The sequence below is a fragment of the Balaenoptera acutorostrata genome, chromosome 20 (assembly GCF_949987535.1).
Source record: "Balaenoptera acutorostrata chromosome 20, mBalAcu1.1, whole genome shotgun sequence".
Lineage (NCBI taxonomy): Eukaryota > Metazoa > Chordata > Mammalia > Artiodactyla > Balaenopteridae > Balaenoptera > Balaenoptera acutorostrata.
In genome coordinates this window covers 52,631,126-52,657,933 of record NC_080083.1, presented here as the reverse complement: position 1 = coordinate 52,657,933, position 26,808 = coordinate 52,631,126, and the positions used below count along the sequence as shown (strand labels likewise).

The following is a 26,808-nucleotide window of genomic DNA, read 5'->3' as shown; positions in this document are numbered from 1 at the left end:
GTAAGAAAAGGACATCATCAGTCACTAGGGAAACAAATCAAAACTACACTGAGGTGCACTTCACATCCACTAGGATGGGTAGAATAAAAAAGATAGATAATTACACATCCTGGCCAGGATGTGGAGGAATTTGAACCCTCAGACAGTGCTAGTGGGAAGGTAAAATGGTGCAGCCGCCTTGGAAAACAGTCTGGCAGTTCCTCAAATGTTAAACTTGGAGCTGCAGACGACCCAGCAGTTCCACTCCTATGTTTATACCCAGGAGACTTGAAAACATGTGTCCACACAAAAACCTGTACACAGATGTTCACAGCAGCATTACTCACAGTAGCCCCCAATGGAAATTCTCTTCTTGATGTAAAGGATTGTAGAATTTTTTAGTATCTCCTTTTTTTTAGTTATCTAAGAGTAATAGTGGAGAAATTTGGTTATAATTTCTAATTAAGCATCTTTACTGAGTTATAGAATGATTCTAGAGCATTTTAGAAAATGATTGCTAACAACTAAATGGCTTTAAAATAAATAGTGGACGGTCCATTTAGGCAAACTCTCAGGATAATCATGCTCTTTAGCCGCCCTCTAGGGGGAATATTGGGGGGGTTTCTCGGTATGATTACAAGTATTCCTCCAACAAAGACGACTCCTTCTGCTCTCTTGGCCTAGATTTCATAGTTCCCAGCAATAGGTACCACTTCTTTTTAAATTACTATTTAATATTTGATATATATAGAATTATATAAATTATATATTAAAAAATTACTATTTCCACTTTGTATCTGCTATTTTTAGTACAGTATCTGTCGCATGATAGATGCTCCATTAACAACTTTGAAATGAGCTGGGTAAGCAATACCTGATTCCTTTACAGATCTCAGTCTCTCTCTGAACTTTGCAAAAATGTCCACTGTAAGTAGGTGTTATTAAATTGAGAATAAAAATTGCTTTAAGCTAGAACTGGAATTATTACCAAGTAGATGGTATTTTCAGAAAGTCGCTTGGTAAAGACTCCTCTGAAATTATCAGTGCCTTCATCTCTTTATCAAGAAGTCTTGTATATGTATATGGAGAACAGAAGCAGCACAATGGCAGAGTTTCATTTAGAAAATAAGAGGTGTAGGTGCTCCCCCTGCAACCCCCACTCACCTCCAGCCGTGCTTCTGGAGCGAGTGGTTCCGGGCCTGTGTGAGCTGCTTGGCCAGCCTTCCCGTGAGCTCTGAGTGCATGAGTGCCACATTATCCACACGTGTGGAAGAGGTAGCAGATGTCTTTCTTGGATCTGGTTGCTGTGTATCGCATCTGAAGATTTTTCTGGATCCTTCCCAAATCCTCCAGAAGGCTCTAGTGAGCTTTTAATGATTAAAGTTTTCCTGGTGTTTGAGCCTCTAGGTTCTCCAGGAGAAGCCCCTTTGGGTAAAAGTGCATCTGCGGTGTGCCCTTCAGGGTGAGTGGTGGCTCTCAGCTGGACCTGTTCTCTTCTCAGCCTGGGTGCCTTTGAAAAGTCCTCTGAATCACTAGTAGTTATGTTTACATGCAAGCTGTTTCCAAAGACTAATTTCAATTAAAAGGTCAATATCTTAGATAAATACAAAACCAAAACAGTATATTGGAAGTAGCTCATCTGTTGGGTTTTGTTTTGTTGTTTTTTTGTATTCCAGGGTTAGCAGCTTGAAAAATGAATCGTTGGTGGAATTGTTTGTCTTGAATGTCATTTTTAAAAAACGTTACTGATTCTAATTAACCCCAGTGCAGAGCTCTCGTGTGCCCAGTGGTGACGACAGGTCCCATATGAGTCTGAGGGGACTATTATTGTGTGTTACCACACTTCAGATTATCTGCAGCCACATTTAATGCTTTCTGCCAGTTTATACATCAGCATACTGCAAGGGGCTTGTTTAAGAAATAGAGGTTTCTATCAATGATCACTGTGAATTGGGAAATTTAGTTTCTAGTGGACTTACTTGGGATGAAGATGTTCCTGCATCGTCTCCCTGTCTCCTTGTGCCTCCTCTGCCTCAGGTACTTTGCAAGGCTCTGGGCCAAATGCTCATGGACCACGAGGTGCAGCCCGAGGCAGACCTAACACAGAGGCACTGAGCGGATTGCTACCTGACAGCACCGCCTGGCTGTGTCGGGGCTGCGGGAGCGCTGCCTCCGCAGAGGACAGGGCACAGACGTCCTGACATCAGCAGAAGTGCCCTTAACCCACCAAGCACCCGACGTGGCTGCCAGGGTGTGGGAACCTGCCCCACCCCCGCCTCCCCGTGGGGGCCTGTGTCTAAGGCCAACTTGGGAGAAAGGTGGCCTTGGTGTGACACACTGCCTCACTTCTGAGAGCCTGAGGCTGTAGAAGCTCAGTGACAGGCAACAGCAAAGATGGAAGGGCTGCAGCATTGGGGGGCTGTAGCCAGAGGACCTGCTCTTCGGTTCTCAGAAAGTAAATTTACTGTGGAAGCAGATTATAGACAGAGAGGTTAAAACTAGTAACCCACACCAACATTTAAGAATATTGAATCTAGGTTTTACATAAATGACTGTTTCTTCCTGAATTGTTTCCTGTAATCATCACGTCTGTGCGCAGTTGTGGTAAGGCTTGCAAGAAGCGTGTGCATTGGCTTCAGTCCCAGGCCACCTCTCCAATGCCCCTTTCACCGTTGAAGACTGTGCACTCTGTTCCCCTCCCGGAGCCTGACCCATTGCCCATGTCATCCTCCCTCCTGGGCTGGGGAGGACGCACTTCCACAGAGCACGCGAGTTGAGACCACTTCCGGCAGCCTCCCCTGGCTCTGACACATCTGCAGCCTCTGCGTCTTTCCGCGTGACTCAGGTCTGATAAGCCGCAGACCCACACGGCACCCAGACCCGTCATCTTTCCTAGCGTGTTGTCACAGCAGACCTGGAAACTAATTTCCTGTGTGGAGCAGGTTGCTTCACTGGTGCTATTTTAGATTGTAGAGCTGGAGCCAAGGAAAGGATTAAAAGTGATTCTGCCTTCCCTTTTCTCTGTGCTTTAAAAAACCTACTCTGCTGATGGTTGTACAATGTGAGTGTACCTAACGCCACTGACCATACAAATAAAATGGGTAAGATGGTAACTTTTATATTACGTATATTTTGCCACAATAAAAAACCCCTTCCTCTAGAAATTGCAGTTTTTATTTTTATTTAGTATTAAGTATACTAGAATTTGATTTGTATTCTGGGTTTACTATTCGTTCTGTTAATAATCTGAAGAGGTTATTAATAGAATTACAGCTTTTATTGCCTTCCATTTGAGAAGGTTTTATCAGCATTAATAATGACAACACTTTACATGTCGTAATCAATGTTAGGTATATATGAGTGAACACAGCTTTGTGTGTATTTAACTTACAAAGTTCACCCGAGACTGCTGTTTGGAAAAGACCCTGCAGAGCACTCATGTTAGTGTCACAGGTGTGTGGTATATATAGATTCAGGAGGGTCCGGATGGGATGAGGGAGTGGAAAACGGCCCTCAGGTCAGGACCAGCTTCCTGTACTCATGACTAGGACTTGCCCGGTGACCGGCAGTTCACGTCATTTCTTGGGGTCTCCGTTTCCTCATTGTAGAAGACTTTTAAAATTGGAAAGAAGACGTACCTCATGGGGATGTTGTAAAAAGCAAATGAAATAGCCAGTGTGGAAGAGACACAATCATGCAGACATAGGGGATTATAAGTAAGGAGCAAAACCCGAGACACATAAACATTCTTTTCAAGTTGGGAAACGAGCAGCCATCACTGATTAAAATTATCCCTTCCTGCCCCATCTGCCCTCCTCAATGCCATCATCACCTGAAACCGCAGCACCTGGTCTTCATGGAGCCCCGCCCCCTGGTGTTTATAACCCAGGAGTCCTTAAGTAACAAGTGATTTGGGGCTGGAGCTTGTGGTCGTCTCCAGGAGAGGATCTGGCAGCTGGGCCTCTCCGGAGGACTTGGCCAGGACCCCCCAAGCTTTAAGCCTCGGTTGATGGGTCCTTTCCTTCGTGTCACATTTCCGGCTCAGTCTCCAGTTGTGCATGACAGTTAAGCTGCTCTCTTCCTTCCTGTCCCCCTGCAGGTCGCTGCTATTAACCCAAACCACCCACTGGCCCAGATGCCTTTGCCCCCATCCATGAAGAACTGCATTCAGCTGGCAGCCTGTGAGGCCAACGAGCTCCTGCCCATGATCCCCGACCTTCCGGCCGACCTATTCACGTCGTGCCTCACCACCCCCATCAAAATCGCCCTGCGCTGGTAAGTGGCGCCCACCTTGACTCCCAGCGACCCCCCTGGGGTTTGCTGTGGGGACCCAAGGAATCTACCTGGGTCTTTTGGACCAAGTTACAGGCGTGAGCTCAGGACCCCAGGTGGATGCTGGGGTTTTCCTCTCGGGGTTCAGGATGCGCTCTCCCCCGGGTCAAGTGCGTGCGTGGTTTCCAGGAGCACCCTCTCCATTTCGTCGCTAACTGTGGCTGTGCCCTCAGATAGTACCAACGTGGGTCATGCTGGAAAGTGGACTTTCTTTTGAAAAAAGAAAAGCCTTCATTAGTTATAGAATTCTTTGCTTGAGTTGAAGTAGAATCTTTCAATTTATTCTCAGCAGTAAAAAAAAAATAATGATTTTTTTTTCCTACCGCCACTCTTTTGAGAAGTTGAGAGCTCTTGCGAATATGACTGAGGAAATGTGTGGAATATTCCAAGACAGTAGGGCCTGCATTTAAGACCCTCCATCATTGGCAGGACTCACAATGGAATGTGTGTGCTTCTTGCCTCCAAATCCAGTTTTCTCCCCTAGACCGTCTTGCTCTCTTTTAATATCTACTTTTCCATTTTATATTTTGCTGGAACCCGTATACATGGAGGTAAATAGCTCTCGGTGAGGCACAGGCAGGACGGTGCAGCCGTGTGGGTTCACTGGACTCTGTGGAGGCGCCTTCCTCCATTTCCTGCCGGGATGTCCTAACAGTGCAGAGGCACAGGGTCCTGCTTCCTTCCCCTCAGCTCTGGAGAAAGTGGAGAGACAAGCAAGGACTCTGGGGGCAACAACACAGTGCTCAATCCCTCGGGAGGCCCCTCGGGTGACTATAGCCTGGGCGGGGGTTCCTGTGGTTGCCTTGAGCTGCTGGTTGGATGAGAACTTGGACTTGCAGCTTTACCTCTGTAGCAGCATCAGGTTGACCCACAGCACCTGGGTGAGGGCATCCACCTCCCACCCCAGCCCTCCCAAATCCCGGCCGTGGATCCCCCCAGGGAGAGGCCTCTTCTAACGTGCCTGATCCCTAAGGAGCTAGCGGAGGAGGTGTCCCCCAACTGCTGAGCTCACCCCCCGACTCAGCCAACTCAGACAGGGCCTGACCGGGGCCATTCCGCACTGCACCCCACAAAGCAGAGCACACGTGGCAAAAGCAGACTCCAAGGGAGAGAGCTGAGCTAGTCATCGTGCGAGGCAGGACTGTTGTCACAAGCACAGTGCACGTGACGGGAGGTGAAGGGAGGAAGATGCTGGTAACAGAGTGAGACTACAACCTGGGGATGTTGAAAAGAACCACATAGAGATACAGGTGAGAGGACTAGGGTGTTTGAAACAAAGGACACAGTGGATGGGATTCCTAGCGGGAGGGGTGGCTGCAGTCTGATTTAGCACGTTGGGAGATTACAGCGAGGAGCTAGGCGCTGGGGAAGGCAGCAGGAGGAGAGAGACAGAAAACAGAAGAAAAGCAGGAGACACGGGGGAGATGGAAGCTCCCCTGTGGAGAGAGAAGGGGAACGTGGCAGAGCTGGAAATGCCTGAAGGTGATGCGGACACAGTCTTCAGAACTGGAGAAAGCTCGAAGGATCTGAGAGGCTAGGGCTGATGGGAAGGGAGGAGAGTAGGGACGCGACCTCGGGGCGAGGCTGAGGCTGCGCGGCAGCCACACCCACACTGCCTCTGAGCGTTGCTCCTTTCTTCGTGGCTGCGCTGCCCTTGACTGGAGGTCTTTTCGTTCTTTGATTTGTAAGTGAGTTTTTCTATTTAGCTCTCCGTACTCTGTGATTGCTGTTAGAAAAGGTTTATGGTGCCATTTAATGTGACCTCAGGAAGCTCTCTGATTCAGATGACTCAGGAAGTCGTTCATTTTATTCATCATCCAAGAAATAATTTACTAAATACCAACTGTGTACTTAAAACCCATGGGTAAGCACTATAGGCGATACAAAGAAGCATATTGTCCTGAAAAATTTACGGTCTCGTTGAGGAGACAAGATGTGACCTGAAAATTCATTATCTAAATGGGTGCTTCATGCCAGGCAAGGAAATCTGAACATTTCAGGCAATGCATGAGCAAGGAGTAAATGGATCTGTGGCACCAAGGGCTATTTGTGTTTCCAGAGGACAGAGAAATCCCTAAGGGCCAAGGGGATCAGGGAGGGCTTCTCGGAGGAGAGGAAAGTTGAGTCGGGGTCTGGGCAGACAGTGGGATTTGAAGGGGAGCAGAGAGCACCACAGGCAGGTGGCCCCCAGCGTAAGAAACCGTCCCTGAGGAGCGAGAGTGGGTCAGTAGAGAAATGACATCGTCCAGAGGGGTGAGGTGAGGTCGGAGTATGGGCCAACATCAAAGGGTGGGCTGCCTTGATGTTGGGCCAAGGACCTTGGCTCCTCCTAGGACTGGTGGGGGGAGGTGTTTATATGGGGAAATGACTTAAGAATAGTGTTTAAGGAAGATAATCCATGTAAGGATGGGGAGACCTTGGTCAAATGAGGCCTTTATCACAGCAGTGAGATCAGGATCCAAACTAAAGCAGGAAGGTGGAAACGGCCGTAGACCCCTCGGCGGGAGGGCCCACAGACACGCCCCAGAATCTGCGGTGCAACAGGCCTCATTCCCACTCATTTTCCTGCCCCTCCCTGTGGATTTCCTGCCCTTACTGCACCTGTGCACCCCAACTCCGGAACTGACGGTGCACACCAGCTCTGCTCTGGGACCCCGGGCTGGTGCTGCATCTGAGGGGGCTGTGAGTGGAGGGGTGGACTGACGAGGGAAGAAGCAGGAAGAGCACAGACGGGGCCTCCTGCCCTCGCCACTCCACACTCTGCTGCCAGCGCAGTGAGTTTATCTGTTTCCCCCCTGTGTCTCCGGCCCTGTCGTCCTCCACCAGGGGTCAGAAGGACGTGGCGTCCCTTCACTGGCAGCTGTGGGTCCCTGCCCTCGGGTCAGGGGTCAGGCAGTAGGCTTTCACTCCACCATGATGTGATGCATTGTCTTGGTACCTACCCGAAATCCTTTTTGGAGTTAATATATAATTAATTTTTTTAAAGTAAGCATTTAGTAGGAAGCACAGTGAAGAATCAAACTAATACAGTTATCAGAGAATGGACTTTGAGGTCAGTACATAACGATTGTGGATGATGGTCGTCAGATAAACACTGCCTGGAATGATTAAGCAGAGTCCCAGGTGGGTGGGTCTTTTACAATTAACCACTTTCTGCATACTGAGGGATTGAAATTAGATCGAACATAACATTTCACTGAGTGTCCTTAGCCTGTGAATGGCAGTAAACCATATTCATGGGAAGAATTGTCAAGGGAATTCTGTACTTCTTTGTAACAGCTGAGTTAAAAAAAAAAAAAAAGACACCAGCCCTTTTTTACATGAAGAAAGGAGACAGTTTGCCAGATAGTATTAATACGTATATTTTTAGGGTTAAGTTTTTTTTTTTTAATTTAAAAGTCAGTTTAATATTTTCCAATGAAAAGTGGGATATACATTCTTTGTAGAAAATTTACTAAAAAGTAAAAAGAAGGAAAAAGTTGTCCAAGATTTTACCATCATTACCACAATTAGTGTTAACTGTTTGGTTAAAAAGTCAGTCTTTTTTTCTGTGTCTGTACATGTTTGCATTGATGTAATTAGACTAAATTTACAATTTCATATACTTAAACCTTAGCATAACAAACTTATTTATCCTTGACCATTAGAAACTCAATAAATGTTATTTGTAGTGATTGCATAATATTTCACTGTACTGATGTTCTATGTTATTTAACCAAGTATAGGGCTTTAGGTTTTATGATTCAGGTAAGCTCAGAGTAGCTCTAGAATAGGGGTCCATGGGCTTTTTCTGTGAAGGGCCAGATAGTAAATAGCTTAGGCTTTGTGAGCCTGAGGGTCCCAGCTCTGTTGTCATAGCATGAAAGAGCCATAGAAAGTATGTAAATAAATGAGCATGACCGTGTTCCAATAAAACTTTATTTACAAAAGCAGGCAATGGGCCACATTTGGCCTGGGAACCATAGTTTGCCATCCCCTACTTTCGAGAATGGAGCCAGGCTTTTACCTGCAAATGACTGCTGCACTTACCTGTTGGTCAGTGAACCCGAACAATAAATAACCTAGGAAAAACCTTTGCTCGGGAAGGTTCCTGTATAACTAAGAGGATGGTTCTAACAAAACTGCACTCATGTAAGGCACAGTTGCTAAAGAAAGTTATATACCTTGTAAACAGAATACAGCCTTACTTTATATGTACAAAATATGTGTACGTATATTTGATGGCGAGTATGCTTATAAATCTTATTTGATCATGAAGTAGTTGTTGGAAGACATCATTCTCTGATTTTTGTTTCATTTTTGCTGCCTCAATCTTATTTTCAGAAACTGATAATTTTAGTAATTCTGAAGTGAGTAATTACATTACTCTCCCTGTAAGTGATTTCCTTACTCACCATATACATCAACATAGGATAAGAATCCAAAGTATTTTTTCCTTAGGCTGTTTTCTACTTACTAGATTGAATGGCAGGATACCATCTTAAATTTATTATGGATATATTTGTGTGCTACTGAAATTATAACTCAGTGGTACTTAATTTGCTGTGGGACTTGCTGTAAAATAGATTGATGCCCATCGCATTGTGTGTCATGCAGTTGTATTGTCTGTTAATGAAAATGGCAGACATCATTTTGGATTGAATAGAGGTCAAGAAGCATGTTTCCTTCCTTTCAATTAAATTGAGTAATCTCAAGGAGTTTAAATGTTAATGGCATAGTATTACTGAAAATTTGCCAGCACAGAAAGCCTTGTCTTCATCTTTGCCCAGAGAGAGAGGCAGCTGCACAGACACCCTGCCCTGCAGCTGCACTGAGACCCTGCATCGTCCATCCAGCTGGGCCCCACGCTGTGTCCTGCTTGTCTCACTGCAGACACTTGCTTTGCATTTTGTGACACTTGTGGCATTTGCTTTGTGTTTTGTCTTGAAGACTTAACCAAGAATCAGTCAGAATTACTTTTGGAAACATAAATTCTTGCTGGTGTTTGATACTGGGGTTAACCATTTATTCTCTGTACAGTTTTCTAAAATACAACTTCTCTGCTAGAGAGCAAACTTTCTGCCTACCCATTTAATCAGTGCTTTCTGTTTTGTGATCTTTTTCAGTTTCTTATAAAAACTGAATTAAAATGAAGTATCTTATGTTTGAAGGCAGGCGATCTAGACACATTAGTGAATGAAATTGTCTTACCAGTTTACTTTGTAGTAATGTCACACTTTGCGTCGTAAACCTTGGTGGTAGTAAACTTAATTTGGGATTTATTTAAACAGTTTTCTTATCTGGAGGCCCTCACAATGTGGCCATAACTGTAATCTGGTCCTGCTCCATAAACCCCAGGACAGTTTCAGGGTAATTTCCAGTCTTTCAGGTTATGTAATTTGTCATGTGCCCACTCTGAGGAAACTATTTTTTCTCCCCAAACTAGATGATGTACTCTCAGTGTTCCTATCTCTGACATACACTCAATTAAGATGAATATCATAATGTATTGTAATAGAGCTCCTTTAAAAAAAAAGTTGACATGCGGAAACCTGATTTATGCTGCTAAGAAATGAACTGAACCAGACAGAATGGCACAGGCTGCTGACTCCCTCCCCTGAGCCCAGTCCTCGGGCTGCCACAGGGAAGTAAGATTGATGGGTCCTACAGTGAGTCCACTCAACGAGTCAGAAATGGTGTTGAACCCTTGGGGATGGCTGAGACTGTTGTGGTGGGGAGTGGAACAGGTGAGGACCAGAAGGTGCAGCTGAGGGAAGGCCGAGGGTGGGCCCTCTGGTGTGCACATTACTCTTTCCATCATTGCCCTGGACAGTGCAGCTTGCCTTGCTGTATCTGGGGCTTAGAAGGAAGGAAGGAAGGAGGGAAAGAAGGAAAGAAACAAGGTGTACCACCTCCCCTTTGTAGAAAAAGCTACACCTGTAAAAATCAGAAGCACTACACCACAGAAAAATAATTCAGAGTGAGGATAAACATACCCAAAGTGATAAGAGAGAATATTGGACATAGGAAGAAGAAATAAGAAAGATTAGTTGGAGGTATGGATCATGAAAAATACAATTGACAAAGTAAAGAATTTAGGAGGTGGATTGAAAGGCAGCATTATGGGTATAACCAAAGGGCAAATTAGAGAGCTGGAAGGCTGGGTTGATTAATTCCCACCAAAGAGGTAGAGATGGAAAGAATGAGAGACCAGAAAGATAGAATTAAAGTTTGAATATCTGAGATATTGATCATGAAAAATAAGTCTAGGTTTAGGCCTCACTATGTTAGAGGTAACCACCAAAAGAATGAAAATAGAATATATTATGTTCACAGGAGCAGAGCGGATTTCTTCTCTCCAAAAGAAGGTAGAAAAAGAAAAAAGAAAAGCATGGTAAATAGAAAATGTGAAGTAGATGGCTGAAATAAGTTTTGAAATGTAAGCGATTATCTAATTGTTAGTGAGTTGAATTCACCTCTCAAAGGGCAGTGATTCTCATGTTGGATAAAACTCATCATGATATAGCATGTATCACAGGATACATGTTTAAAACAAAGTATTTGAAAGGTTGAAAATCAAAGGATGAAAGAGGAGAAATATGGAAACCAAAAGAAAGCTGGAGTGACAATTTTAATATGCATCAAAGAAAAATCTGAGATAAAAAATGTTGAAAGGACAAAGAAAACTTTTATTGTGGTAAAAAGAGCAGACGATCAAGAAGATACACTGACCATGGCTCTCTGGGCATCAAACAATATGGCCTTGAAATATGTAAGATGGGAACCAAAAGGACTCTGGGTAGAAACGGATACACCAGGAACACAGGTACTGAGACCAAGTACATAAAAAGTAAGAAAAATAGTTTAGATTTTAATAGGACTAATTAGCTAGGTCTAATGTAGGCATACAGGACCATGTACCCAACAAGCACAGAATACACATTACTTTTGAGCATAGGTGGACCATTCACAGCAAACAAACAAACAAAAAAAAAAAAACTGTGTACCAGGTTCCAAAGGAAGCTTTAATAATCCCAAAGAATTGATACCATATAAACTCTATTCTCAGACCACCATACAATAGAGTTAGAGCTCAATAATGAAAGGATAGCTTTTAAAATGTCTGAAAACTAAAAATCTTACTCTTAAAAAATAAAGTCCTTAAAGAGGAAATAATTTTTAAAAATTATGAAATACTCAGAGCTGAATAACAGTGAGAGCACAGCTTTTCATGTCTGTGGGATGTAGCTAAAGCAGAGAACGAAGATTAAAAAATAAAAGAAAAATCAAATGTTCACCTTAAGGAGCCCAGGGGAAAATGCAGTAAACAAAAAGGAATATGAAGAAAAGCAGTCCTGAAGATGAAGGCAGCCCTGAGGTGTTCATAGTGTCTCCACATCCAGAGCACCTCTGGGTAGTTTCTCCAGAATTCTCCCAGCAAGGAGGAGCAGCCCTAGGGCTCTACTGCTCTTTATATAAATTCTGGACCAGCACTCTCATCCTTAGCTCCTCCTTCAAGTGAGTCCGGTACCTCAGTTTTCATTCTTTCTGAGATTCTGCATTATGAGGGTACTTAACTTCTTTTTGGCTTTTCCCCTTTGAGGTTTAAGGCTTCCATTCTCTCTCTGCTTAGTCACTACAACTTGCCCAACTCTTAATTCATTGAAATTTTAAATTATGGTAATAAAAGTAGCTCGATCTTGTTGAGCATTATGCTGTGCCATTACGTGAATTAACCCATTCAGCCCCTGCAGGAAGCCTGTTGGCATGGCCTGCCTTCAGCCCTGCTTTCAGGAGGAGGGGATTGAGGCTGCATGGTCGTGACTGGTAGAGCCAGGATTCAAACCCTGTCCTGACACCAGCGCTGACACTTGAGACTGTCTGTGTGATGATTGGCTTCTCCCATTTGCTGTATTTTCTCCCTGGTACTCTTTGTCCATGTCTTACTCTTTTTCTTCCCCTTTGGAGAGAGTTGAGATCCATGTGCATGTTTAATCCAGCATATTTAAGTGGAGTCATGGGCATTTACTTAACTTGGTAAAGGCTGTACAGGGCTTTTCAGCAAATATGCTTAGTGGAGAAACTTGAGATGCCCTCCCTTTGACATTGGGAATAAAGCAAGGGTTCTCTCTGGCACTACTTCAGTATTAGAAGTTCTGGCTATCAGTAAGACAAGATACAATATTTGTAATTATCTGTGTGCATTATGGATCATCTTTCATATTTCATTGATTCTAGGATGTACATTTTCACATCTGAACATACCTGAGATCCAGTACCATCTTTTGATAAATAATGTGCCTGTTTAGTTGGCAGCACTTTTTCTTTCTTAGTGTGCATAGAAATGCTTAGAAAAGCCCACGTCAAGGTGTATGCTATAACCTTTCTCATTGCACTGTTTGTGAAATAACTGACTCAGGGTTTATCACTAGGGGATCATGAGTAAAATATTATGTTTGCAAGAGGTAAAATTACTGAACTCGGCTTGCACGTACCAAAAATAATCTCAAAATTATAATGGTGTTTATAGATTTTAATTAGAAAAGTCTAAAATTTATGGTCTAAGCTTTCTCTGTTAAGACCAGAAAAAGAGAAGCACATCAAACCCTAAGTATGTAGAAGAAAGGAATAAGAAAACAGCAAAAATAAACGAAATAGAAAATGCACCAGAGAAATATACAAAACCCATGAAAATAGATAATAGTTTTTGAAAAGTTCAATAAAATTTTTAAACTCTAGCTAGAATGGTCAAGAAAAACAGAAAGAAGATATAAATCCCCTATTTCAGAAATGAGGGAGCATCACCACAGATCCAACAGACATTAAAAGGATAGTAAGGGAATCCTTTTAAGTATGAAGGACTTGGTGCCAATAAATTCTATGTCTTAGGTGAACTGGATGAATTTCGTGAAAGACACAGAATACTAAACCTGACACAAAAAGAAAAAGAAAATATGGATAGTTTATATCTCATAAAGAAACTGAATTCCCTAGTTAAAAGCCTCACAAAGAAAACTCCAAGCCCAGATATCTTTGCTAATGAATTCTAGCAAACATTTAAGAAAGAAATAATACCAATCCTTATACAAGCTCTTTCAGAAAATAGAGGAAGGGGGAACATTTCCCATCCCATTCTAAGAGGCTGACTTTATCTTAAAAATCAAAGTCAGACAAAGACTCTGCGGGTGGGGGGGGGCGGAAGCTACAGGTCAAGATCTCTCATGAACACAGGTATAAAAATTCTTTGTTTTTCTTTATTTGTTTAAAACAATTTTTAAAAATTTTTTGGCCGTGCCGCATGACATGTAGGATGTTAGCTCCCCGGCCAGGGGTCAAACCTGCTCTGCCTGCAGTGGAAGCACAAAGTCTTAACCACTGGACCACCAGGGAAGTCCCAACAGGTATAAAAATTCTTAACAAAATATTAGCAAATGAAGCCCAACAATATAGAGAGAAGATAAAGTATTATGATCAAGTAAGGCTTATCTCAGGAATGCAAGGCTTAACGTGAAAATCAATCAATGTAATTCATTACATTAGCAGAATAAAGGGGAAAACCTATATGATTATTTTAATAGATAAATAAAAAGAATTTGACAAAATTCAGCACGGTTTTATGACAAACTGATTCAGCAAACTGCAAATAGAAGAGAACATTCTCAAGCTCATAAAAGGCATCTAAGAAAAACTTACAGCTAACATTGTAGTTGAAATGGTGAAAGACTAAACACTTTCCCCAGAAGACTGGAAACAAGGCAAAGATGTTCACTCTCACCATTCCTTTCAACATTGTACTGGAAGTCATAGTCAGTGCAATAAGCTAGAAAAGAATAAAATGGCATGCAGACTGGCAAAGAAGTAAAAATCTCTTCACAGACAACATGATTATCTACGTAGAAAATCATGAGAAGTCTACAAAAAGGTCACTGGAACTAATAATGCATTTTAGCAAGGTTCCAAGATATAAGATCAATACCCCCAAATCAGCTGCATTTCTATAAAGTAAAAACTAATAGTTGGAAATTGAAAATTTTTAAAAAACATACTATTAGCTATGGCATCAAAATTCTGGAATACTTGGGAGTGAATGTAACAAAATATATGCAAGATCTGTGCACAAAAACTATAAAACAGGGCTTCCCTGGTGGCGCAGTGGTTGAGAATCTGCCTGCCAATGCAGGGGACACGGGTTCGAGCCCTGGTCTGGGAAGATCCCACATGCCACGGAGCAACTAGGCCAGTGAGCCACAATTACTGAGCCTGCGCGCCTGGAGCCTGTGCTCTGCAACAAGAGAGGCCGCGGTAGTGAAAGGCCCGCGCACCGTGATGAAGAGTGGCCCCCACTTGCCGTAACTAGAGAAAGCCCTCACACAGAAACAAAGACCCAACACAGCTGTAAATAAATAAATAAATAAATAAATAAGTCATTTTAAAAAAAAACAAAACTATAAAACATTGCAGAGAGAAAGACCTAAATAAGTGGAGAATTATACTGTGCTTATGGAGTAGAAGACTCAATATTTTAAAACTTTTATTCTACCCAGGTTGATCTATAGATGCAGCGCAATATCCCAGTCAAAATTACACCTTTTTTTTTTTTTGGAAATTGATGTTGATTTTAAAGTTTATATAGAAATGCAAAGAGTCTAGCCAAAACAATTTTGAAAAACAGGTGTGTGGTTCAAGATTTAATGTATACATATAGCTGATTCATTTTGTTATACAGCAGCAGCTAACACAACAATGGAAAGCAATTATACTCCAATAAAGATGTTAAAAAAAAAAAAAAAGAAAGAAATGTGTGTGAACAAACAACTCATGGAACGGGAACTTGAAGTGGCTATTAAAATTTTGGGAAAAAAAAAGGTTTAATGTAAAGCTACAGTAATCAAGACTGTGGTATTGATATAAGGATAGCCATGTAGATTAATGGAACAGATGATGGAGTGCAGAATTAGACCCCCACATATATGATTAATTGATTTTGGACAGAGGTACCAGATAATTCAGTGGAGAAGGGACTGTCTTTTCAACAAATGGTGCTGGAACAACTGGCTATCCATTCGGGAAAAAAAATAAAATCAAAACCCCAGCCCTTATTTTAACACTAAGCAGAAAAATTAATTTCTGATCTATATATAAAAGACAAAACTATAAAACTTATAGATGAAAACATAGAAGAAAGTGTTCATGATTTCTTACATGTAACACAAATAGCACAAATCATTAAAAATTGATATATTGAGGTTCATCAAAATAAAAACATCTGTTCTTTGATAGACACCGTTAAGAAAATAAAAAGACAAGCCAGGCTTCCCTGGTGGCGCAGTGGTTGGGAGTCTGCCTGCCAATGCGGGGGACACAGGTTCGGGCCCTGGTCTGGGAAGATCCCACATACCGCAGAGCAACTAAGACCGTCCGCCACAACTACTGAGCCCGCGTGCTGCAACAACTGAAGCCCATGTGTCTAGAGCCTGTGCTCCGCAACAAGAGAAGCCACCGCAATGAGAACCCGTACATCGCAACAAAGAGTAGCCCCCACTTGCCGCAACTAGAGAAAGCCAGCACGCAGCAATGAAGACCCAACACAGCCAAAAATAAAATAAATTTTAAAAAATAAAAAAAAGACAAGCCACAAACTAGTTGAAAAGATTTACAATACATGTATCTGAGAATATATAAAGAACTGTATCTAGAATATATAAAGAACTGTAAAAACTCAATCATAAGAAGACAACCCAAAATTTAAATAAATGGCCAAATGATTGGAATAGATGCTTGACAAAAAGAGAGAGGAAGAACCGACAGACCCACGAAAGGCGCTCGTGTGTTGGCCAGAATGTGGAGTAACTGGAACGCTCATACATTGCTGTGGGGATGAAAATAGTACAGCCACTTTAGAAAACAGTTTAGCCATTTTTAATAACTTTAAATATACACATAGCATACAACTCACCTATTCTGCTCCTATGTATTTACCCAGGAGGAATGAAAACATGTGTCCACACTGAAATGTGCAATGAATGGTCATAGCTGTGTTCATGGTGTCCAAAACCTGGAAACAATCCAGAGAGATGTTCATCCATGGGTGAATGGACCAAATTTTGGGACATACACTTAGTCTGTTACTGCTTACCAATAAAAAGGAACAAGCTATCGATATAACATGAATGAGTCACTGCTTGAAAGAAGATAAGCACAAAAGAGTACATAGTTTATCATTTTGTGAAGTTCTCAGAGTGAACTACAACGAGAGAAAGCAGATCTGGGCTTGCTGGAGCCAGATACAGGGATGAGATGGACAGCGCTTCTGGGGGGTGGAAATGTCCTGTGTGGGAATTGTGGTGGTTGGTTGCACAGACATAACACATTTGTCAAATACTTCAAATTATAATCTGAAATGGGTGCATTTTATTGTATGCAAATTGTACCTCATTAAAGTTGATTTAAATGTTTTAAAATGCATAATATTGGGTGAAAAAATAAACAATACTTTTTTGTAAATTAAACGCAAAAAATATAAATAAGTTTGCACATACACTTGAAATACGGAAGGGCATACATTAAATAGATGTGAGTGCCTATGGGGTATTGAGACAGGTTGGGGATGTAGGGAAGAAAACGGCAAAACAAAAGAGAAGGCTCACACACGATGATGATGTGTTCCACTAACTCGGGACTGTGAACAGCCTTCTGGACACCTAACATCTTAGAAAGTCACATACATGAAACGGACTAGACAGACCACCCTTTGCAAGATACCAGGATTTTAAAATCATGTCTCCTTTTATTTCTTTTAAATATCAGATGTCAGTGTTAAAGTGTTGTCCCAAGGCTCAATGTAATCAATAATGGTAAAAAGCTAAGAAATATAATGTTTACAGAGTTACTGTCTAAATATTGACCAATTTGACCAAATTTTAGGCACATAGCGCCTTTTGAAAATCATCTTATTTCCCTGAGAAAAAGTATTAAGTGAATTTTTTTTTTAAAGGGCAGGTTGCCTTTTAATTACTGTTCACGTTTGGGCTTATTTATCTTCTAGTAATTTGCTGTTGGCTCACATTCTCCCTTCTCCTCCAGTGTTTACCTAACAAGAGTACGTGGAATGTATTATCTCAAACGGATCTCACTAGGCAGTTCAGTGAGTCCAAGAGTCTTTTGTGAGAGTTTGAACGAATCAGTATGTAATGTGTGTGGAAGACTCAAGGGGAGCAAGTGTGAACAGAATGTTCTTTTAACATAACAGGAGTGTTCAGAAGAGAATAAAGATTTTATGCAGTTCAGCTCACAATGGGACTCTTACAGCCACCAAGTTATTAATATAGTTACGGGAAATCAACTTTGGGTGAAATGATGCTTATAAAATAGTGTTCTGCCCCCGCCAGCCGGCCTCCCTCCCTCCCAGTCCTCCTCATGATCGTCGGCCAATGGAAGCAAAGTCGTTTGTCCTCTGCTGCTTTGATACCATCATCACTGTGTTCCAAATTAGTTTTAATCCCTGTTTGAAATCATACGTGCAGAGCAACTGATTATATCACTTTTTATAAAACAATTACCTGTTAACTATTCATTTGCTTATTTGTATCTTCTCCTTAAACTTCTGGGCATTTTAACGGTACTTTGACTTCTTATCTGATTTGTGTGCCTAAGGATGCAAAATCAGTAACAGTAAATCACATTGCTTCAGAGACTGTTATTGTATACAGCTGCATACTTGACAGCACACTTTCATGACCCTTATGGACATAAAGAAACAATCCTTTGATTGGTGCTGAACTAGGCGGCATATTGCATGAACCAATTTCATTCTCTTTTTACTTTTGCTGAGATGGAATTGATGGTCCCTCTTAAATAACATCACGTTTTGAATACCAGAACAGTGTGACCACATAAAACCCATGCAGATGGTAGCATAGTGACCCCATCAGCGTCTAAAATAGTGTAAATTAAGCCACGAGATGTCAGCCTCTTCTTTGTTTTTTTTTACTTCTTTATTTTACACACTTTATTCTGAGCGTTTAAACTGGATGCAGAGGCCATGTTAAGGCACTGAGACTGGGCGTTAAACCTCGTCCTAGTGTTAACTGTTGTCACCATGGTCATCAGAAGAGCTTGTTTGCTTATCCTGAGATTGAATGGACTTGTGAAATAACTTCTTTTGAATATGTGTTCTGTTCAGTCAGCCTTATTATAAGTACTAAAATTATAAAGATCTGTGAGACGAAGTCTGCTAAAGAGACACTTTTTATCAATGCTGCTCTTGGGGATGGAGAAGAGGATGAGGAGATTCCTCTGCTCGCCGTGGAGGCAACCAGCATCTTGCTGGGGGGTCATTGGTCCTGACCTCCTGTGACGAGTAAAGTCTGGCTCAAGTGAGAAGGAGGAAGAGGCGCCTGAGCAGACAGTCACCGCCGGGCCATGTCTGGGCGATGGCAGAGCGCCCGGTGTGGCAGGGGCCCTGAGGACTGAGGGGGGGCAGGTGACCATGAAGTGGGAAGAGGGTGGAGCCGTGGATGTGCAGCTTGAAGATGGGCTGTTCCGTAGGACCTTGTTCCAGGGGTATGGTGCTGGGTCTGGGGTCCCGTCTCCAGAGCCAGTGAGACGGGTCGATCTCCCCTGCAGGCGTGTGACAGCTGATTCGGGAGACGTGTACGTGGATTAGTAATAGAGTGACTCGGGTGCTGCTGGAAATGGGCACACGGAGACGCAGACCCACACCCGACAGGGCAGCTTCCCCGGGTGTGCGAGACCTGGAGGCGGCCATAGCAGTGGCCCTCTGGTGGGCGTGGGCGAGCTCAGGACACCTGGGCGCTCCCAGCTGGCCTCTCCCCAGCCCCACCCACCGCCCCAGTGGAGGGCAGCAGGATTTGTGGATGTGACTCATAAAGGCATTTCAGGGCCTTCTGATAACCCCCTCCTACTAAAAAAAAAAACAAAACCAAAACCAAAAAGAAAGGCCGAGGTAAACAAATGGGACTGGAATGGAGAGGTGGCTTTCCAGGTGGAGGAGATCTGAGGGCCTGGAGGGAAGGAAGAGGCGGGAGCTGGACTCTGTTAGGTGGGGCGGGCGGGTTCTTTGCTGTCTGGTGGAGGGTCTGTGGTTGTTGTCACTTTGTTTTGAGCACGGCACGTGAGGCTTGAACAGGTGCGTGAGATGAGAGGAAAGCTCGTCCCAGGGGAGTTGTTTCACTGGGGTCCAGCACCATGGTTTGGATGCAGTTGAGGTTACTCATAGAGCATGTAAGCCGAGAGGAGGACCAAGAACACAGCACCAGGTTCTGCGAGTCCTAATGTAGGAAGGAAGTTGGCCGGAGGGAGTGATCGGAGGGGCAGAGCGGAGAGGGCAGCCAGACCCCCACATCCCTCTGAGGACCCTTCAGGGTTGAGGATTGGGAGAGGCCTTGAAGTTGACAGTTAGGAAGTCCTCGGTCACCTCGGGCAGTTCTAGAGCCACTGGAGTGGCAGCCAGAAGGCACGGGGCTACCCTGAGAAAGGGGAGGCAACACAGGCATAAACTATGTTAAGGAAGTGAGGGGTAAAGCGGCAGAGCATCAGTTGCTCTTTTGAGGGGAAAATGTACGACTTAAGGAAAGAGGTTGTTGGCTTTAAGTTAGTTGGTTTTTTAGTGTTCTTGTTTTTAATAGGCAAACATTTGTAGACTGGAAGGTAGGTATCTTTTAGAGAGGAAGCAATTGAGGCGGGCTGAGGCCGTCCCCTTCCTAGCAGTGGGGTTCATCTGCTTCTTGAAGCCGTGAGGGCAGGTTTGGAAGAATCTCAATGGAGGGTAACGTCCCAAGGTCACTGACCTAACACCTAAACCAGAGCCCAGGAGTACAAGCAGGTAAAGTCAGCAAGCATGACTCAGTGAACACCCTCATGGTGTGATTTCCAAGCTTCCTGCCTGGCTTGGGAGTCCAAGGACAGATTGTGTATCAGACATTGTAAGGAACACAATTTACATTTAAAAGATAATTGGAAAATCAACCTGAATTCGCTCATTTGCTGCCAGAATACCAGGAATTGGCTCAGTTTCTCAGCAGTGCTCCTCCTCACCCCCACCCCCTGGGAACTGTTTTTCTGGTGGATTCAATACCGTGAGAGCACGGAGAAGCCAATGGAATGTCTGGGCTTCCTTCCCTGCACCTGACCTGGCGTTGCCAGGCTCTGGTCTGCCGTAGGAAACTTGCTTTGGCCTGGTGCCTCTGCTTGTTCCCCACACGGTCCTCAGACCAGCCATGTTATCATCGTGTCCACCTGCCTCTAAGTTAATGGGCACAGACTCACGGTTCATAAAGCAGCTGGAATATCTGGTACTTATCAGGGTACTTAATCGACAAATGTCTTACAAGAATTAAAATCATGTCGGTGCTATTAATGTTCAGAAACGTATTTGGGTGTTTTCTTTTCCTTGAGTATAAGTGGAGACATGAGTGCAGAAAAGCATGTAGGGAGAGCTTAGGTGTTAGAAGGGACAGGAGAGGATTGGGGGGGGACAAAGTCAGTCCAACCTTAAATATGAGACCTAAAAAGCAGGGAGATTTAAATCCTGAGGAAGACAACTGCATAGACTGCAGCCCGAGACTGGACTTGGGCGGCTGGCATGCCAGCCGTGGTCCAGGCAGGAAGGAGAGACTTGGCTACAGTATTCCTGCAAGGCTGTTGGCCTTTGTTAATGAGCACAGGTTGGACCAAACCTGGACCTGAGATGTGCATACTTCTCATTTGTTTGCTGTTTAAGCTACTTCTCTGTTGCCTCTCTTTTACCTGTTAGACAGGGATGTGCAGGCACTTCTGTCAGTTCTCTCCTGAGCCAATGGCTGGACCACTCACCCTGCCTGGTGGCTCCCACTCCACCTGTGGCCTCCCCCGCACAGCTGGGGGAGTCTCTCTTTATAGGCTTTCATCTTACTACTTGTTCCCTCTTTTCTTCCTGCTTTCACTGCTTGAGTTTGAGACAATGCATTGAATTGTCTAGAGGAGCACAGTGGTACGTCATTTTTGAGTTTGGGTCCGGTGGCCTTAGCCCCCGTGGGAATGTCGTGGCACGTGGCTGCAGAGGTACGCTCTCACGCTTGGCCACGTAACTGGCTGGGTAGTTTCAGAACCTTCTGAACCTCAGCTCTCTCCCCTGAAGTAGGAATAATAATAGCAAACGAAGAAGCTGTCTGGACACAGAAGGTACTTCATAAATGACATTGTCCCTATCTTAATCTTCCTGGAATCCCTGGAGATGCTGCCGGGCAGACCAGCAGATGGAGGAGTCATGGTTCGGCTCACAGCTTCTGCCCTAAAACACCAAACCTGTTGCCTCTTTTCCATGTCGTGTTCTTCTCCTCAGGAGTCATTTAGGAGTTCAACCTGGAAACTGAGTCAGAGAATGCGAATTTTTTAACAAGAAGAACTTCCCACGTTTAAAACACCTGGGGCTTATTACAGAGACTCCTTGTGGCTGTTTTTAAGCATGGGTTTTGCCGTGCTATTGGCAGGCGGGAGGTGAGCTGCAGCTGAGAAGCGCCCGTTCTCTCCAGGGTTGGAGTGCAGCCTCACCCGCGATGGGAGCCTGGTGACTGAGTTTGAACTGACCAGGCGTGCAAAACACTGAATTCACTGTTGACTGAGTTTCTAAGCCAGCCTCCGGCTCTCAGGAGTCTCCTTGCAGGGAGAAGTCTACTGGTTACATAGGAAAGAAGAGAAATGAACGTCTGCGTTATTCCAGTAAAGTGTCTGTAACTCGCTGGAGGGGTTTGTTTGTATCTTTTGATCACGGAAGGAGCGTGACACTGCACAGCTCATCTTGGTCTCCCATCCTGCTTAAAATTCCTTCCAGCCGATTTCTTCTCCCACTTGTATCTGGAGAAGAATCAGGGCTTGGCTTGGGGCCACCAGACGTGCCGGGACTTCAGAGTTCTGCAGTGACATCAGCTTCAGTCCCCTGTAATAGGGACTGACTGATTCTAAAATGATCCACGCAGGTCGCTGTGTAGCTCATGAGCACTGCTGCTCTCAGCGTATCATGGGCTTATGTTTTTTTTTTGTTTTTTTTAAATTTATTTATTTTATTTATTTATTTTTGGCTGTGTTGGGTCTTCGTTTCTGTGCGAGGGCTTTCTCTAGTTGCGGCGAGTGGGGGCCACTCTTCATCACAGTGCGCGGGCCTCTCACTGTCGCGGCCTCTCTTGTTGCGGAGCACAGGCTCCAGACACGCAGGCTCAGTAGTTGTGGCTCACGGGCCCAGTTGCTCCGCGGCATGTGGGATCTTCCCAGACCAGGGCTCGAACCCGTGTCCCCTGCATTGGCAGGCAGATTCTCAACCACTGCGCCACCAGGGAAGCCCCTGGGCTTATGTTTTTAAACAGGGTCAGCTCTTTTGAAGTTGTCACTTGAATGGTAAGTGGTATGGAATTTGGTGCTGCAGCGCCTGCCCTCCTCATTCACTGGGGCAGGGGTGGCCTCGGTTCGCCTGTATTTCCCCCATCCTTGTGCACACGGGCATGAATTGACCCCCAGAGTGAACTTTTGGATGCAGAGGAAAGATTGGGGGTCAAGGACATAGCTTCTTAGTACAGAAAGGGCACATCAGGCAGCAAGAAAAATATATTAAGAATAAATACGGTGGAAGATTGTAATTTAAGTGGTGTTTGGCTCTTTAGTTTAAAAGAATCACTTAATTTTTACATAAATTTAACTTTCTGGGTCTGCCACGAGGCCATCCTATATACTAGACAAGGACAGATGAGGGCCCAGCTGCTGTGTGTGAGAGTAAACAGGTGTGTTTACTGGGAAACACCCCCTTCAGCCATTTGGCCCTGTTTTCCCTTTATACTAGAGAACCTCGGTTCCCAGGGGACAGCAGCCTCCGCCACCACCTCTCAACCATTCCTCAGCACTGCCAGCACACGAAGACGCCTACTAAATCAGAACTGTGCCGCGGGGCTCACAGGGGGGTTCCCTGGGTGAGAGGATTGGGGTTCTATGTGTCCCGTGTGAAATTCTTGTTTTCTGTGGCCGCCCCTTCCTGACTGCCGGCTCCCTCCAGGCAGGTTTGTATGTGTTCACTCCTCAGCTTTGTCAGTAGGCAGCGTAAACACAGTCCTTGTTTTCAGTTTATCAGGTAAAATTACACCTTAAGATTTGAATCAGACTGAGGAGGCTGGAGCATGTGAGGTTGTCCTGGACAAGCTGGATTCTAACTTCTTTATCAGGTGAATTCCATGGAAACAGGGTCCGGAAAGTTTGGAAGAACTCCATGGAAGCTTGTTGTGTGTTCTGCGTCTCTCCTGTGGTTGGGAGTCGTGAGTGTCACCTCTGTGGAAGAGAGCTGCACTTTTAGGAGAGAGTGTTGGTTTTCTGCTTTTGCAGATCAGTGCAGGGGCTTTGCTGTCAGGACCGACTCTTAATGACCACGGAGATGAGTTGGGCTGGGCAGGGCTGGGAGCCCCTCTTTACAGCTTGACATTCTTCAAAAACAGAAACAAACTGCTCAGGTTTTGAGAAATCAGATCTTTCCCTGGAATGTTTTCCTGACGTTGACTCATCAACGTAGGAACATCTGCTTTGACCTCTCTTTCTCTTTCTCTCTGTTTACTTTCCATGGCAGGACAGTTTTCAGCTATTCTAACAAAGCAGTCAAGAGAATAATAAAACAAACCCCCTTGTACTCATAACCCAAATCTTACATTTGTTACTTGCTCTATCATTTTCTTCTTATGGCTATTTTTAGTAAATTACAGAAATTATGATATTTACCCTCCAATACTTAAATATGCATTTTCTAAAAGACATTTCCTTATGACAATTGTTTTGACCTTTTAACCTCTTCTGAACCAAAATGACAGCACCCTTGCAGAGTTAGCACTGTTCCCTTGGAAGTTCTTTCTGCTTTCACTGGGCAGGTACTTAAGGGACCCCTGGGATGTCTTCCAGGCTCTGGCCCTGGGAACAAGACAGACAGGATCGGCTCATTTCCACCATCATTCAGATGCTTGCCTCTGAAGCATCGAGGGCAGCTGAGACAGCTGGCTCCTGAACCTCATTTGTGTCTTGTTCTGGTTACTGGTCTAGAAGCTCCTGAGGAGAGTGAGCCATTCTGTACATTTAAAAGTGGTAGCTATTTAAAGATTGTAAATTACAAAAGTCTCTTTTTCTACTTTTTTTCTTTCCTAATAATACACATGGCATACTTTTTAATTTAGTTACAAATACCAGATGATTGGCACACTGTTTCATGTGGGTTTTTTTGTTTGTTTCTTTGTTTGTTTTTTCTTTTTTTTTTTTAATAAAACCTTTATTTTTTTATTTATTTTTTATACCGCAGGTTCTTATTAGTCATCCATTTTATACACATCAGTGTATACATGTCAATCCCAATCTCCCAATTCATCACACCACCACCACCACCACCACCCCTGGCTTTCCCCCCTTGGTGTCCATACTTTTGTTCTCTACATCTCTGTCTCAATTTCTGTGATATCAGTGATGTTGGTCTGTAATTTTCTTTTTTTGTAGTATCTTTGTCTGGTTTTGGTATCAGGGTGATGGTGGCCTCATACAATGAGTTTGTGAGTGTTCCTTCCTCTGCAATTTTTTAGAAGAGTTTGTGAAGGATGGGTGTCAGCTCTTCTCTAAATGTTTGATAGAATTCAGCTGTGAAACCATCTGGTCCTGGACTTTCATTTGTTGGAAGATTTTTAATCACAGTTTCAATTTCGTTACTTGTGATTGGTCTGTTCATATTTTCTATTTCTTCCTGGTTCAGTCTTGGAAGGTTATACCTTTCTAAGAATTTATCCATTTCTTCCAGGTTGTCCATTTTATTGGCATAGAGTTGCTTGTTGTAGTCTCTTAGGATGCTTTGTATTTCTGTGGTGTCTGTTGTAACTTCTCCTTTTCCATTTCTAATTTTATTGATTTGAGTCCTCTCCCTCTTTTTCTTGGAGTCTGGCTAATGGCTTATCAACTTTGTTTATCTTCTCAAAGAACCAGCTTTTAGTTTTATTGATCTTTGCTATTGTTTTCTTTGTTTCTATTTCATTTATTTCTGCTCTGATCTTTATGATTTCTTTCCTTCTGCTAACTTTGGGTTCTGTTTGTTCTTCTTTCTCTAGTTCCTTTAGGTGTAAGGTTAGATTGTTTATTTGAGGTTTTTCTTGTTTCTTGAGGTAGGCTTGTATAGCTATAAACTTCCCTCTTAGAACTGCTTTTGCTGCATCCCATAGGTTTTGGATCATCATTTCTAAGTATTTTTTGGTTTCCTCTTTGATTTCTTCAGGGATCTCTTGGTTATTTAGTAACGTATTGTTTAAGCTCCACATGTTTGTGTTTTTTTCCCTGTAACTGATTCTAATCTCATAGTGCTGTTGTCGGAAAAGATGCTTCATATGATTTCAATTTTCTTAAATTTACTGAGGCTTGATTTGTGACCCAAGATGTGATCTATCCTGGAGAATGTTCCGTGCGCACATGAGAAGAAAGTATAATCTTGCTGTTTTTGGATGGAATGTCCTATCAATTTCAATTAAATCTATCTGGTCTATTGTGTCCTTTAAAGCTTGTGTTTCCTTATTAATTTTCTGTTTGGATTATCTGTCCGTTGGTGTAAGTGAGGTGTTAAAGTCCCCCATTATTATTGTCTTACTGTCGATTTCCTCTTTTAGAGCTGTTAGCAGTTGCCTTATGTATTGAGGTGCTCCTATGTTGGGTGCATATATATTTATAATTGTTATACCTTCTTCTTGGATTGATCCCTTGATCATTATGTAGTGTCCTTCCTTGTCTCTTGTAACATTCTTTATTTTAAAGTCTATTTTATCTGATATGAGTATTGCTACTCCAGCTTTCTTTTGATTTCCCTTTGCATGGAATATCTTTTTCCATCCCCTCACTCTCAGTCTGTATGTGTCCCTACGTCTGAAGTGGGTCTCTTGTAGACAGCATATATATATATATATCTATATATATATCTATATATAGAGAGAGAGATATATATGGGTCTTGTTTTTGTATCCATTCAGCAAGCCTGTGTCTTTTCGTTGGAGCATTTAATCCATTCACGTTTAAGGTAATTATCAATATGTATGTTCCTATGACCATTTTCTTAATTGTTTTGGGTTTGTTTTTGTAGGTCCTTTTCTTCTCTTGTGTTTCCCACTTAGAGAAGTTCCTTTAGCATTTGTTGTAGAGCTGGTTTGGTGGTGCTGAATTCTCTTAGCTTTTGCTTGTCTGTAAAGCTTTTGATTTCTCCATCGAATCTGAATGAGATCCTTGCCGGGTAATCCTGGTTGTAGGTTCTTCCCTTTCATCACTTTAAGTATATCATGCCACTCCCTTCTGGCTTGTAGAGTTTCTGCTGAGAAATCAGCTGTTAACCTTATGGGAGTTCCCTTGTATGTTATTTGTCATTTTTCCCTTGCTGCTTTCAATAATTTTTCTTTGTCTTTAATTTTTGCCAATTTGATTACTATGTGTCTCAGCGTGTTTCTCCTTGGGTTTATCCTGTATGGGACTCTCTGTGCTTCC

The 26,808-nt window shown here is 43.2% G+C and overlaps 1 protein-coding gene across 5 annotated transcripts in view; it reads left to right on the top strand.

Moving 5' to 3' along the window:
- Positions 1-26,808, top strand: part of RPTOR (regulatory associated protein of MTOR complex 1) — a 347,491-nt gene that overhangs the window by 180,841 nt on the left and 139,842 nt on the right. For all 5 annotated transcript variants that reach the window (XM_057536142.1, XM_007185837.3, XM_007185836.3 and 2 more), the window contains exon 6: positions 4,079-4,254. In XM_057536142.1, coding sequence (XP_057392125.1) covers positions 4,079-4,254 — 176 coding nt within the window. The remainder of the gene's footprint in view (positions 1-4,078; positions 4,255-26,808) is intronic.